This window comes from Mustelus asterias, unplaced genomic scaffold, assembly GCF_964213995.1.
Source record: "Mustelus asterias unplaced genomic scaffold, sMusAst1.hap1.1 HAP1_SCAFFOLD_124, whole genome shotgun sequence".
NCBI classification, from domain to species: Eukaryota; Metazoa; Chordata; class Chondrichthyes; order Carcharhiniformes; family Triakidae; genus Mustelus; species Mustelus asterias.
In genome coordinates this window covers 17,465-31,113 of record NW_027590162.1, presented here as the reverse complement: position 1 = coordinate 31,113, position 13,649 = coordinate 17,465, and the positions used below count along the sequence as shown (strand labels likewise).

The following is a 13,649-nucleotide window of genomic DNA, read 5'->3' as shown; positions in this document are numbered from 1 at the left end:
CCTTACACTACGAACAGTTCTTATAGTAGCCCAGTCCATCACACAAACCACCCTCCCATCCATTGACTCCGTCTGCACTTCCCATCACGTCAGAAAAGCAGCCAGCATCATCAAAGACCCCCACGCACCCCGGACATACTCTCTTCCACCTTCTTCCAGCAGGAAAAAGATACAAATGTCTGAGATCATGTACCAACCAACTCAAGAACCGCATCTTCCCTGCTGCCATCAGACTTTTGAATGGACCTGCCTTATATTGATCTTTCGCTACAGACTAGTTATGAATGTAACACTACATTCTGCACTCTGTCATTTCTTTCTCCCCATGTACTCTATGAATGGTATGCTTTGCTTGTATAGCGCACAAAAAAAAATACTTTTCACAGTATGCCAATACATGTGACAACAGTAAATCAAATTGAAAAAGGGCTGTGTATTATTCCCTCACCTGTAATTGGGCTACAATGAGTAAATTATTCCTGACTGGCAAATCATTGAATCAATCAAGGTTAGTTTGAAGTTTCCTCACCTGAGTCGCAATGAACAGTGCAGCGAGCTCCTCACACACAGTATGTCTGTTCTCTCTCAGAGTGCATCAGTTCCACAGTCTCAGGCAGCAGAACCGGTTGCAGAGACACATTTTCAATCCAACAATCAATCAGAGCAGGAGAGACAGACATTGTTTCCATGTCATCCCAAGTCAGTACCACTGACAGGTAGATACATAAATCCCAGTCCAAATTCTCACCCGCTATCAGATTGTCAGTGTGTCAGTCCTACAATATTGTAGCCTTAGTTGCAATTCAATTGAATACCAGATAGAACTGAATGATAGTATAATCTGAGACACACACTGATTATTGTAATAAGGATACATATAAATTGGTGCAAACTGAGATACAGATCACATACCTGACTTATACGCGGAGGGTAGAAATTGTAATAATTCTCAGTCAAACTGAGTTCAACATTCAAGTATAAAGTTCTCCCAAACAGAGTGAATGATGAAGGCATCAATTTGATTATTAAAATGTGAATTACACTTACCTTTACTTAACAATGGCGTGTTAGATGAAAAGATGCATGATCCTCCACAATTGTGCTCACACAGAAAGTGATTTAATACAAGGCAAAAATTAGAATTAAAATTAGAACGTGTCCAGGCATTGTGCCTATGTTGAATTGAACAGAAATATACAGGGCTAAGTTTTCTTTGTGCCCTCCCCATGACAACGTCTTGACCAATTAGAGTTCACTTGTCAACGATCAGCATCCTTTTTTTCCAGCACTTGTTCCTCCCTTTGACATTTGGCATTCTTGCATTTGTTCTTATGAGTGCAAAATCAGAAGCTTCAACAGGCTGTCTCTTTTTTGTTTAGCAGTTATAGAATGGGTAAAGCACACAAAGAGACCAGTCTGCCCATTGATCTGTACCTACCCTATTCAAAAGCAACTCAGCTACTCCCACTCACCCATCACGTCCTTAGAGCCTTGTTTTTATTTCTCTTTTCTGTTAATTTCTCCTTTTTCTGTGTCTCTCGTGCCCATCAAACTAAAATAATCGATCCACACGGAAAGAATGTGTTCCCTTCATAAACACCAATCATATCCCCTCAAAATCAATGCTTCGCAGGGTTCATTGTCTAAGGCAATGCTGCTGACAGCTTGTTTCAAAAACAATATTGATAACTCGACATCAGCTTCATTCAGCAATACTGTTACAAAACAGCTTTAATCAATCCTTTGTTGTATCTTAGGATCTATCCCACTGCAGTCAGCTCCAATTCTCTTCTTCATTACCCTTTCCATTCTCAGATTTAGTTGTCCTGAGCTGTCTGGTCCCCAATCCAATTCTCCGATTGAAATATAAGTGTTTTCATTTGATTCAACTTCTGAAATGAGCAATTCACAAGTTTGGGTTCAGTTTCCTTCTTTTAATTCTGAGGAGCTGCTGTGGTTTGCTTGGATTCAAACATCATTTTCCAAATTCAGGATGTAAATCCTGGACAAACATCCAGAGGGTCAGTGATCACTGGTGGCTGCAGGAGATGAGTTTTTTTATTAATTCACAGGAATAGGGCCCAGTTCTAATTACACTCTCACAGACACCACCATTAACTAACAGAATTAATCCCAATCTCTCATACAGCACCACCGACTGACAGAATTAATCCCACTCTCGCACACAGCACCACCGATTTACAGAATTAATCCCACTCTCACACAAAGCACCACCGACTGACAGAATTAATCCCAATGTCACACACAGCACCACCGACTGACAGAATTAATCCCAATGTCACATACAGTACCCCCAATGTCACATACAGTACCACCATGTGAAATTATGAATCCCACTCTCACATAGAGTATCACCAATTGACAGAATTAATCCCACTCTCAGAAAGAGTACCACCGACTGACAGATTGAATCCCACTCTCCCAGACAGCACAGAGGATAATCAGATGCAGAATTGGTTTGAAAGATTCCAAGGTACTGAGAATGATAAAATAAATCGCACAGACAGCATCAGAGAGTGAGTAAATCCCACACAAACACACTGAATCAGAGTGAGTAAATCTCACACTCACACATTGTGTCAGAGAGTGACTAAATCCCACACACACACACTGTATCAGAGTGAGTAAATCCCACACACACACTGTATCAGAGAGTGAGTAAATCCCACACAAACACACTGTATCAGAGAGTGAGTAAATCCCACACTCACACACTGTGTCAGAGAGTGACTAAATCCCACACACACAAACTGTATCAGAGAGTGAGTAAATCCCACACTCACACTGTATCAGAGAGTGAGTAAAGCCCACACTCACAAAGTATCAGATAGTGAGTAAATCCCACACTCACACACTGTATCAGAGAGTGAGTAAATCCCACACACACTGTATCAGAGAGTGAGTAAATCCCACACTCTCACACTGTATCAGAGAGTGAGTAAATCCCACACACACACACTGTATCAGAGAGTGAGAAAATCCCACACTCACACACTGTATCAGAGAGTGAGTAAATCACACACACACACACACTGTATCAGAGTGAGTAAATCCCACACTCACACACTGTATCAGAGAGTGAGTAAATCCCACACACACACACTGTATCAGAGAGTGAGTAAATCCCACACACACACACTGTATCAGAGAGTGAGTAAATCCCCCACACACACACACTGTATCAGAGTGAGTAAATACCACACTCTCACACTGTATCAGAGTGAGTAAATCCCACACTCACACACGGTATCAGAGAGTGAGTAAATCCCACGCTCACACACTGTATCATAGAGTGAGTAAATCCCACACTGACACTGTGTCAGAGAGTGAGTAAATCCCACACTCTCACACTGTATCAGAGAGTGAGTAAATCCCACACTCACACACTGTATCAGAGAGTGAGTAAATCCCACGCTCACACACTGTATCATAGAGTGAGTAAATCCCACACTGACACTGTGTCAGAGAGTGAGTAAATCCCACACTCTCACACTGTATCAGAGAGTGACTAAATCCCACACACACACACTGTAGCAGAGAGTGAGTAAATCCCACACTCACACACTGTATCAGAGACTGAGTAAATCCCACACACACTGTATCAGATAGTGAGTAAATCCCACACACACACACTGTATCAGAGAGTGAGTAAATCCCACACTCACACACTGTATCAGAGAGTGAGTAAATCCCACACACACACACACTGTATCAGAGTGAGTAAATCCCACAATCACACACTGTATCAGAGAGTGAGTAAATCCCACACACACACACTGTATCAGAGAGTGAGTAAATCCCACACACACACACACACTGTATCAGAGAGTGAGTAAATCCCACACACACACACCCTGTATCAGAGTGAGTAAATCCCACACTCTCACACTGTATCAGAGTGAGTAAATCCCACACTCACACACGGTATCAGAGAGTGAGTAAATCCCACACTCACACTGTATCAGAGAGTGAGTAAATCCCACACTCACACTCTGTATCAGAGAGTGAGTAAATCCCACACTCACACTGTATCAGAGAGTGAGTAAATCCTACACTCACACACTGCATCATAGAGTGAGTAAATCCCACACTCACACACATTCCCAGAGATTCACTGTTCCGGAAGGAACCCACACTCCCGCACAGTCCTTCTGAGGAGAAGGGTCCCTCACACCGACAGCCAGGCGACATTTCCCGGTGCATCTGAAAAACTGGTCCTGGAGAGATTCTTTGTCAAATGTATTTCCTGACTGTAGTAAGGAGGCTTGTGATTGGCGGAAAGGCTTCAATCTGATTGGTCTATTAACATATTCACTCAAATGAACCCCTGATAAGTGACTGTAATAACTTTCAAAATGTCCAATCACAATCATTGCTTTCCCAATTCCTCATTAGCATAGTTCTGTGGGACTGTCTATTTAATCAGCGCGCGGAAGGGGTTTGCTTTATTTCTGTGTGAAATTGAAGATGGCTGATGAGAAGAAACCAACATCGAAACCAGCTCCCAAGAAGGGGGCGAAGAAAGTGATTAACTAACCGGTAATAAAGGGCGGCAAGAAGCGGCGAAAGTCGAGGAAGGAGAGTTACTCCATCTACATCTACAAAGTGATGAAGCAGGTTCACCCCGACACCGGCATCTCCTCCAAGGCCATGAGCATCATGAACTCGTTCGTGAACGATATTTTCGAGCGCATCGCGGGTGAGGCTTCCCGCCTGGCCCATTACAACAAGCGCAGCACCATCAGCTCCCGGGAGATCCAGACCGCCGTGCGCCTGCTGCTGCCCGGGGAACTGGCCAAGCACGCCGTGTCGGAAGGGACAAAGGCGGTGACCAAGTACACCAGCTCCAAGTAAAACGTCCCATGGACTGAAAAAACATCCCAAACACAACGGCTCTTTTAAGAGCCACCCACAATCTCTGTGAAAAAGCTGTACCGGCACCTTCCTGTTCGATGATAAGAATGTAAAATCGAATAACTTCCACTGCTGTTTGTGTCTCCTGTCCTGTAATCCAAACACTGACCCAGAATTCACTCAGCTGCCTTCACTTTGTGCTGAAAGCTGTTATTCTGTTATTTTCACAGCTCCTAAATGACCTCATTAGCGGCTGTTTTTAGCTGTAACGGTCCCTTCTCTCAATTCCTGAAATGTTCATTGATTCATCATTTTATTCACAGTAATTCTCCGCAGGGTAACAGTCCGGAGTGGGATTATTACAGAGCGGAATAAGGACAGTGTGAGGACTCGATCCGACTCCCTGTTTTCAGTGAAAGACACTGGGTTCTGATTGAAGACGAAACGGAGTGTTTTCCTTCTGGGAATGCTGTGAACAGGGATTGATTCCCGCCCGGGACAGTTAGAAAGCGATAGGAGAATGAAGCACATTGAAAGAAAATGTTATAGCCGCGCCTGCGATTGGTGACGGGAAGAGCTGAATAAAAGCAAATCAATAGAAGGGATTGAAATCTCTGACTAAGGACGACATTGATTTGAATTCGCTCCTTTCCCACAATGAAATTGGCGGGCTTTTGGAAATGGACAAATTCTCTGCTTCGACCGGTTGTTGTGGGGAAATCCCGCCCTCTTCTGTTTCCAGTGAGCTGATTGGTGAAGAATATAGGCAAATGAGGTGAATAGAGCAGCGGCCAATCAGAGGAGCTGTCAGTTTATAAGAACAGTCAATGCTGGAGAAATTGCTGATTCTTTGTGAAAGTGTTTGTGAGATTGTGCAAATGTCTGGAAGAGGAAAGGGCGGCGGGAAAGCTCGGGCCAAGGCCAAGTCTCGCTCCTCCCGGGCTGGACTGCAGTTCCCGGTGAGCCGTGTTCACAGGCTCCTGAGAAAGGGCAGCTATGCTGAGCGTGTGGGTGCCGGAGCCCCGGTCTATCTGGCTGCTGTGCTCGAGTATCTGACCGCTGAAATTCTGGAGCTGGCCGGGAACGCGGCCCGGGACAACAAGAAGACCCGCATCATCCCCAGACACCTGCAGCTGGCCGTCCGCAACGACGAGGAGCTCAACAAGCTGCTGGGAGGAGTGACCATCGCTCAGGGCGGGGTGCTGCCTAATATCCAGGCCGTGCTGCTGCCCAAGAAAAGCAGCGCTGGGTCCGCGAAGAGCAAGTGAAGCGACCATTCTTTAATCTGATAACCCAAAGGCTCTTTTCAGAGCCACTCACTTTATCTGAAAAAGGGCGACCTGGTGTCTATCGGTCAGTTTCTGCACTGCTATTCACAGCACAGCTGTTTCCGCTTTATTCTATCAATCCGTACGACTGACACATACAGTATTTTAATACAAGTTGCTGTTGTTAATCAGGGAAACCATCCCAGTGAACTGAAATGATCCTATTTCCAATATAATTGCTTTAAAATGTGATAGTCTGCGAGGACATTCATCTGCAGCCCATCGGTTTTCAGAGCCAGTCATTGTATCTGGAAAAGTGTTAATTATTGTCTATGCGAATGTGCAAGCGTTTCTGCAATGGCTATATCGGTGTGAGTGGGTTTCTGTTATGCTTCCTGACTGACGCAATTTTCAACACTCACGCTGCGACTCGAAACATGAGGACAAAGTGGATTTGGGGAATTATTCCTCGGAAACTTAAATTATCGCAGGTTTAATAAAACCACTTTAAAATTAAATTGCAGTACAATTGTTAACGGCATCGTTTTTACTCTAACCATCAAAGGATTGGAGATATGAGTGACCTCAATGCAACGGAGAGTTAATTATAACATTTGAGAGGTTTCAGTATTGGAATATTCTGTCCTGGGAATTGAAACACGAGAATCGTTAACAGGAGATCGCAGCTCTTTCATTTGTCCATTTGGTGGCTCTTAAAAGAGCCGTTGTTGTCCTTGGTGCTGAAGCCGGGTTTTAGGCGGATCCCCGCGGATGCGGCGGGCCAGCTGGATGTCTTTGGGCATGATGGTGACTCGCTTGGCGTGGATGGCGCACAGGTTGGTGTCCTCAAAGAGCCCCACCAGGTAAGCCTCGCTGGCCTCCTGCAGGGCCATGACGGCCGAGCTCTGGAAGCGCAGGTCTGTCTTCAAGTCCTGAGCGATCTCTCGCACCAGGCGCTGGAAGGGCAGTTTGCGGATCAGCAGCTCGGTGGATTTCTGGTAGCGGCGGATCTCCCTCAGAGCCACAGTGCCGGGTCTGTAGCGATGAGGCTTCTTCACTCCGCCCGTGGCTGGAGCGCTCTTCCGGGCCGCTTTGGTCGCCAGCTGTTTGCGAGGAGCTTTCCCTCCGGTCGATTTGCGCGCTGTCTGCTTGGTCCTGGCCATTTTCTGAGTGGATTCAGCACAATCTGAGACACAAACTATTCATACAGAGTCTGCGCTGCATCCGCCTTTTTAAACTGTGTGAGGAACCGCCCCCAGCGGGAATTGGCCCAGGAAGTTTCAATCAAACTCTGACCAGCGAATTAATGTCTGTAACTCAGGTTCTGATTGGTTAAGTGGTTTCCTTAACCGCCCCTTTCAGAAATTGGGCCGTTTTCGATGCAGGAAATAAACGTCTGTTTCAAAGACTTTATTCCGTCCTTAATAAAATAATCATTCCTCGAAATATTGAAGATTTGAAGTCCATCTCCCTCCACTTAGTGCTTTAGACCCTTTCCCCGCTCTGTGGGCTGTTCATTCCCAGAATCTCCCGCTGTTCCACTCGATCCCTGTCCCTTTCCTCTCCAGCCCATTCAGATTTCCCCTCTCCTGTCGTTTGTGACATTCGCCGCCGCTTTCAGGGGAAAGGATCAGAAATCTTTCACTTCTGTGTCCCCCTGAAGCCGGTGTGAAAGGGTTGAGTTTGTTGTTTGGCACAGAGAGTGGCTTCATATTTGTACCGTTTGACATTACTGAATAGAGCCGTTTGCCGCCCGCGGCGGACAAATGTTCGCAAATGAAACCTCTTTGTAAAATAATCTTATAGCAGAATATTAATTGAGAATCTATTTTTAATAAGTTAAGAATTTGTCTCAATTCCCTTTCCCGCGCTGAAATTGGCGGGATTTCCCCCAATTCAAAATATCTGCCGGTTGACAGTTGAAGCCAATGATTGGCTCAATGTTCACATTCGATGCTCTGCGATTGGTTCAGAGCTGCGAATGTGGAGAGGATGGCCAATCAGAAGCAGGCTGGGGTTGGAGCGGCTCAAACTGCGGGAATTGCGGGTTTGTGAATGACTGAGCGGAAACTGATCAGTTTCTCCACCTTGGCGGGCCTTGTTGCCGCCGGGCGGCGGAGGTCCCCGCTGGAGGTCCCTCTACGGAGGGATCTCCCCCAATTCCGTCGGGGACCTGGGGTGGAGGGTGATGCATGCAGCAGTTCCGCACAACCGTAGGATTCACTGGTTCACGGGCTCCGAAGACTGCCCTTTCTGCGGCCTTGTGGATTCCGTGGACCATGCCTATGTTGAGTGTCTTAGGCTGCACTCCCTTTATGTTTTCCTACAGAACCTTTTGTTGATGTTTTGTCTGCACTTCAGTCCCACGCTCCTGATCTACGGACACCCGGTGCGGAGAGGGGAGGGTCGGGATGGCGACCTCCTCGTGAACCTGCCTCTGGGCCAGGCGAAACGCGCCATTTACCGGTCCAGGCTGCGGGCGATCGAGGGGGCCGTCCATCCTGACTGTCTTCCCCTCTACCGCGGCTACGTTCGCGGCCAGGTGTCCCTGGAGAGGGAGCATGCGGTGTCCACGGGCGAGGTTGACGCTTTCCGCGCCCGCTGGGCACCGCAGGGGTTGGGGTGCATTATTGACCCTAATAATCACATTTTAATTTGATGTTTTTAAGTTTCCTTTGTACTTTGATTTCTGTTCGGGCTGTTCCCCCTCCTTTTTGGGGAGCTGCCCCTTTTACTTTGTCCTGATTTAATCTGAGTTTGTTTACTTGGTTTGGTTTGACCTAAAAAGAGGACAAAGCCTGTCAGTTTCAGTGCAGGAAACAACCGTCTGGGGGCAAATAGCATCACAACTGGGACTGCTTCCAGTGAACGATTCACCGGCTGCTGCTACTAAACTCCGCTATTCCAGAGAAAGCTTTTATAAACTCTATCCAAACACTGAGTGATTAAACAGGAGTGATGTGGCGTTTCACTGAGGGCACATGTCAACTGGGGGCTGCTTAGACAATCCACTTAAAAATTTCAAAAACAATCCGCATCGCTGCTCCAAATGAAATGTTAAATTCGGTGATTCCCGCACTGTACCCGAAACAAAACAAACATGCATCTCAAACACTGAACAGCCTGTCCCAGCTGCCGTTCCCAGGTCACTGCTCTCTCTGTGAAGCGGTGAGTGGCTCTTAAAAGAGCCTTTGTTGTGTGTTCGGTAGGAAGGTTGCAGTTGTTCAGCCGCCGAATCCATAGAGAGTGCGGCCCTGGCGTTTCAGAGCGTACACCACATCCATGGCAGTGACCGTCTTGCGCTTGGCGTGTTCAGTGTAGGTGACCGCATCCCTGATCACATTCTCCAGGAAAACCTTCAGCACCCCGCGAGTCTCCTCATAGATCAAACCCGAGATCCGCTTGACACCGCCACGGCGAGCCAGGCGGCGGATTGCTGGCTTGGTGATGCCCTGGATATTATCACGAAGCACTTTGCGGTGCCGCTTTGCGCCGCCTTTACCCAGTCCTTTGCCCCCTTTCCCTCTGCCAGACATGATGATTCTTCACTCAGATCTCTGCACAATATGAGAGAGGAACTCTTTCAGGCTCCTTTTATACAGCCCGCCCCGACCTGACTGAGAAAGGCGGAGTGAGAGCAGAGAGGGGAGGAGACAGAGTGAAGATTAAACACAGAGCGGGAGGGAGGAGAGAGCCGGACTGACACACACACAGAACGGCCCCTGATCTTTCAGCTCCACCTCCAGTTTCTGCAACCGCCAATTTCAACCCGTTTATTAACAATGGAAGCGAAACACAGCTCCCCACACAAACCCTTCCAGAGCCGCCCTTCACATACAAGAGTTTCCACAAACCCGGAGCTTTGAAATATGGAATCAAAACAGAAAATGCTGCAAATAATCAGCAGTTCCGACAGCTTTTGTGAAGAGAGAGAGACAGAGTTAACGTTTCGGGTCGTGGCTTTGTCCTTTTGTGTTTTTAAACCTGGTCCCGGAATAATTCCCAGTCAGTCATATTCGGACCTAAACACAGTCGATTCTATAGCAAGAATCTTCCTCCGGAACATCCTCACACACATCTGCTTCTCGCTGTTTGCAAACACTTTATTGAAGCTGTTTGGGGCAATCTCCTGTGCTTAAAATTAACGGAGTCAGGATGGCCGAGCGGTCTAAGGCGCTGCGTTCAGGTCGCAGTCTCCTCTGGAGGCGTGGGTTCAAATCCCACTCCTGACATTGATTTTTGGCTAAGAATTGCCGTCTCACAGCTCCAGGCAACTGGGTTCGATTCCCGGCTGAGGTCTCTGTCTGTGTGGAGTTTGCACATTCTCCCTGGGCTTCCTCCGGGTGCTCCGGTTTCCTCCCGCCTGTCAGGTTGATTGGCCATGCAAAATTGCACCGGAGTGTCGGGGAGGAAGTCCGGTCAATAAATAGGGTAATGGGGATCCGGACTGGGTGGGATTGAGGTCGGTGCAGACTCGATGGGACGATTGGCCTCCTTCTGCACTGCAGGGATTCGGTTAAAAATTAGGCGGGAATGCGGTGTTGAGCCGCCAGTGTTACTGTCTCACATTGAATCTCGTAAGAAGTTTAACAACACCAGGTTAAAGTCCAACAGGTTTATTTGGTAGCAAAAGCCACACAAGCTTTCGGAGCTGCAAGCCCCTTCTTCAGGTGAGTGGGAATTCTGTTCACAAACAGAGCATATAAAGACACAGACTCAATTTACATAACAGAACATTACAGAACAGAATTCCCACTCACCTGAAGAAGGGGCTTGCAGCTCCGAAAGCTTGTGTGGCTTTTGCTACCAAATAAACCTGTTGGACTTTAACCTGGTGTTGTTAAACTTCTTACTGTGTTTACCCCACTCCAACGCCGGCATCTCCACATCATCACATTGAATCTACCAGACATCTTTATTATGAGAGAAAGTGGCGATTGAACAAATGTCTAATTCAAATGAAATTCAGCATCTGCTGTGTTTTGCTTTAGTCTGAATTTGAAATGATCTCTATTGAGAATGAGCCGGGCCGCGGGACAGGAATCATTTTCTTGCGGGATCAGCTCTTTCCTGAGAGATGTGGGTGGCTCTGAGAAGAGCCTTTGGGTTCAGAGGTTTACAATTTGCTCGGGTTGTTTCACTTCTTTCCTGACGCTTTCTTCGCTTTTGCTGCTTTCACTTTGGGTTTGGCCTTGGATTTAGTCACTTTTTTGACAGACTTTCCGCCCGTGACCTTCTTCACAGGAGACTTTTTCTTCAGGGCTGCTTTCTTCACCGCCTTTTTTGGAGTTGCCGCCTTCTTGCTGCTTGTTTTCTTCACTGTTGATTTCTTCACTGGAGTTTTCTTTGCTGCGGGTTTCTTGGCTGCTGCTTTCTTTGTTGTCACCTTCTTGGCCGCTGTTTTCTTCACGAAAGATTTCTTGGCAGTTGTTTTCTTCACCTTCTTTCCCATTTTCCCCAGGCTTTCCTTCTTAGCGAGATTGAAGGAGCCGGAGGCGCCCTGTCCCTTTGTCTGCAAAAGCGACCCTGTCTCCACCTTCCTCTTGATAGTTAACCTGATCTGGGAGCCGCGCTTCCCCACATCCACTCCACTGCCAGCCAAAGCTTTCTTTATCGCGGCCAGGGACATCCCCTTGCGATCGCTGCAACCCGCCACAACATTGAGGATCTGCTCGCCTAACTTGGGACCGGCTGCCGCAGGTCGGGGAGCCGCCTTCTTCTTCCTGGGAGACTTCACTTGAGCGGGAGCGGCTGGAGGAGCCGTTTCGGCGGCTGCAGTTTCAGTCATATCCGAGAGTGTGTGGAAAATCTGTGTGTGTCAGAACTGGATCCGAAATGAACCCAGTGGTGGCGGCACAGAGCAACTTAAAGGCAGAGAGCGGACGGAGCAGAGACAAGCTGCTGTCAGCTCCCGGCTCCTCCAACCTCTCTGTGTTTCTCGCTCCTCAGAAACTGTCCCATTGCAATGAAATTCCGCCTCTCCAGAGATCCAGCTCACATCCTTCATGTCTGTGACACACGAATGTTTGCTGTTGAAAAGGTTTCACTCGAACTGAGGACTCCATTTTCCACTGAAACCCGTTTTACTGCTGCACTGATCGCGCTCTCACACGCGATAGCTGACATGTTCTCTACATTTCCACTGAAATCTTGAATTTAGCGAAACAATTGCCCTGAAATCTAACTTTGGGGCTCAGCAGCGGGTTTAGCGGGAATCTTTGATTGAAAAATTGTTTTATTTTACACAAGAGAGGCTCGGAGATCTCATGATCAGAACAGACACACAAACACAGTTGAATTCGTCTGAACCGCCCGCTCCTTTCATACACTCTCTCTTACACAATATTCACATCTACACATTCACAAGACAAAACTTTCACCAATTGTAAGGTCCCAGGACGGAATTTCTCCTCCTTCCGGCCTTTGCTCCGGATTCCAGGGGGTTATTTATAGTTTTTCACCTCAGTAACTGTTAAACACTCTGAGGCCCGCTCCCCACAGATTGTCTTTGAATTCATTCGTGGAATGTGGGCGTCGCTGTCTGGGTCAGCATTTATTGCCCATCCCTAATTGCCCTTGGGAAGGTGGTGGTGAGCTGCCTTCTGGAACCGCTGCAGTCCATGTGGTGTAGGACCACATCTGTTAACCAGATTCCGTGGCCAGAGCCAATCATATCTGTTTCCCCCCCCCCCCCCAGTTATTACAGTGATTGCAGAGATCACTGTGTTTGTTTACCATGAAAATACAAATTATCTGCTCTTGGAGTCTCTGGATTTCCTGTTTTATTTGTTTCTCCTGCACTGACAGGTAACAATAAATCACAACCTCAACAACCAGTGACAGCCAGTTAAATAATCATCCCCCACTCGCTGATAATGGAATTTCTAACAGCGACAGACAGTTCCTGACCATCCTCCGATTGGACCTGGAGGGAACCAGATTCATTGTCAGAGCTGGACTTTCTCACTGAGGGAGTGGCACAGTCAGGTGAACGATGGAGGTGGAGTGGTGACTGGGAGAGCGTTTGACCAAACGTCAGTTCCTGACCATCACAGTGGTGATTTATTTAATTCGCTATCGCATGTCACAACAGGAGGTGGGCACTCCGAAAATAAAATTCACTAAAGATTTCTAATGGAAAATCAAGCTTCAATTTGCTTTCAGTTGTTTAAATGAAAGGACAGGCCTCAAAATTAAACAATGAGTTCCCAGTCAGAAACAACAGTAAAAAGATAAATTGAACTGTCCAGAAAAACGAGACAAGCCAAGTTCAGTTTCCAAACTGTGCTGTGGACACACCTGGTGCGGAATGAAATCAGCAACTCAGGTAGTTCCGTAATTATAACTGATTAAAATAACGATTCCTTGAGCAGAGTGAGCGATGGTGGTATAGTGGTGAGCATAGCTGCCTTCCAAGCAGTTGACCCGGGTTCGATTCCCGGCCATCGTATCCGTAATTTGTTTTAGCACCTTATCCGCGAATATTGTTTTGAACCGAGTGGACAA

At 47.1% G+C, this 13,649-nt stretch overlaps 4 protein-coding genes and 2 non-coding genes across 6 annotated transcripts; 3 read left to right on the top strand and 3 right to left on the bottom strand.

The window, feature by feature from the left end:
• The first annotated feature begins 5,753 nt into the window (after positions 1-5,753).
• Positions 5,754-6,143, top strand: LOC144484705 (histone H2A-like). The gene has a single exon (XM_078203147.1). The coding sequence runs from the start codon at positions 5,754-5,756 to the stop codon at positions 6,141-6,143; it is 390 nt and encodes a 129-aa protein (XP_078059273.1).
• A 713-nt stretch (positions 6,144-6,856) lies between these two features.
• On the bottom strand, positions 6,857-7,306 carry LOC144484704 (histone H3-like). Its single transcript, XM_078203146.1, has one exon. It carries the CDS (start codon positions 7,304-7,306, stop codon positions 6,857-6,859), a length of 450 nt encoding a protein of 149 aa, XP_078059272.1.
• A 2,061-nt stretch (positions 7,307-9,367) lies between these two features.
• Positions 9,368-9,679, bottom strand: LOC144484701 (histone H4). Its single transcript, XM_078203144.1, has one exon. It carries the CDS (start codon positions 9,677-9,679, stop codon positions 9,368-9,370), a length of 312 nt encoding a protein of 103 aa, XP_078059270.1.
• Positions 9,680-9,688: 9 nt separating this feature from the next.
• LOC144484735 (histone H1-like) lies at positions 9,689-11,931 on the bottom strand. Its single transcript, XM_078203168.1, has 2 exons — positions 11,323-11,931; positions 9,689-9,700 (listed from the first exon to the last, which is right to left on the bottom strand). The coding sequence occupies exons 1-2, from the start codon at positions 11,929-11,931 to the stop codon at positions 9,689-9,691; spliced, it is 621 nt and encodes a 206-aa protein (XP_078059294.1).
• trnal-cag (transfer RNA leucine (anticodon CAG)) lies at positions 10,293-10,375 on the top strand. The gene has a single exon. It is a non-coding gene; the product is annotated as a tRNA-Leu (tRNA).
• A 1,590-nt stretch (positions 11,932-13,521) lies between the features above and the next one.
• Positions 13,522-13,593, top strand: trnag-ucc (transfer RNA glycine (anticodon UCC)). Its single transcript has one exon. It is a non-coding gene; the product is annotated as a tRNA-Gly (tRNA).
• The last annotated feature ends 56 nt before the right edge of the window (positions 13,594-13,649 follow it).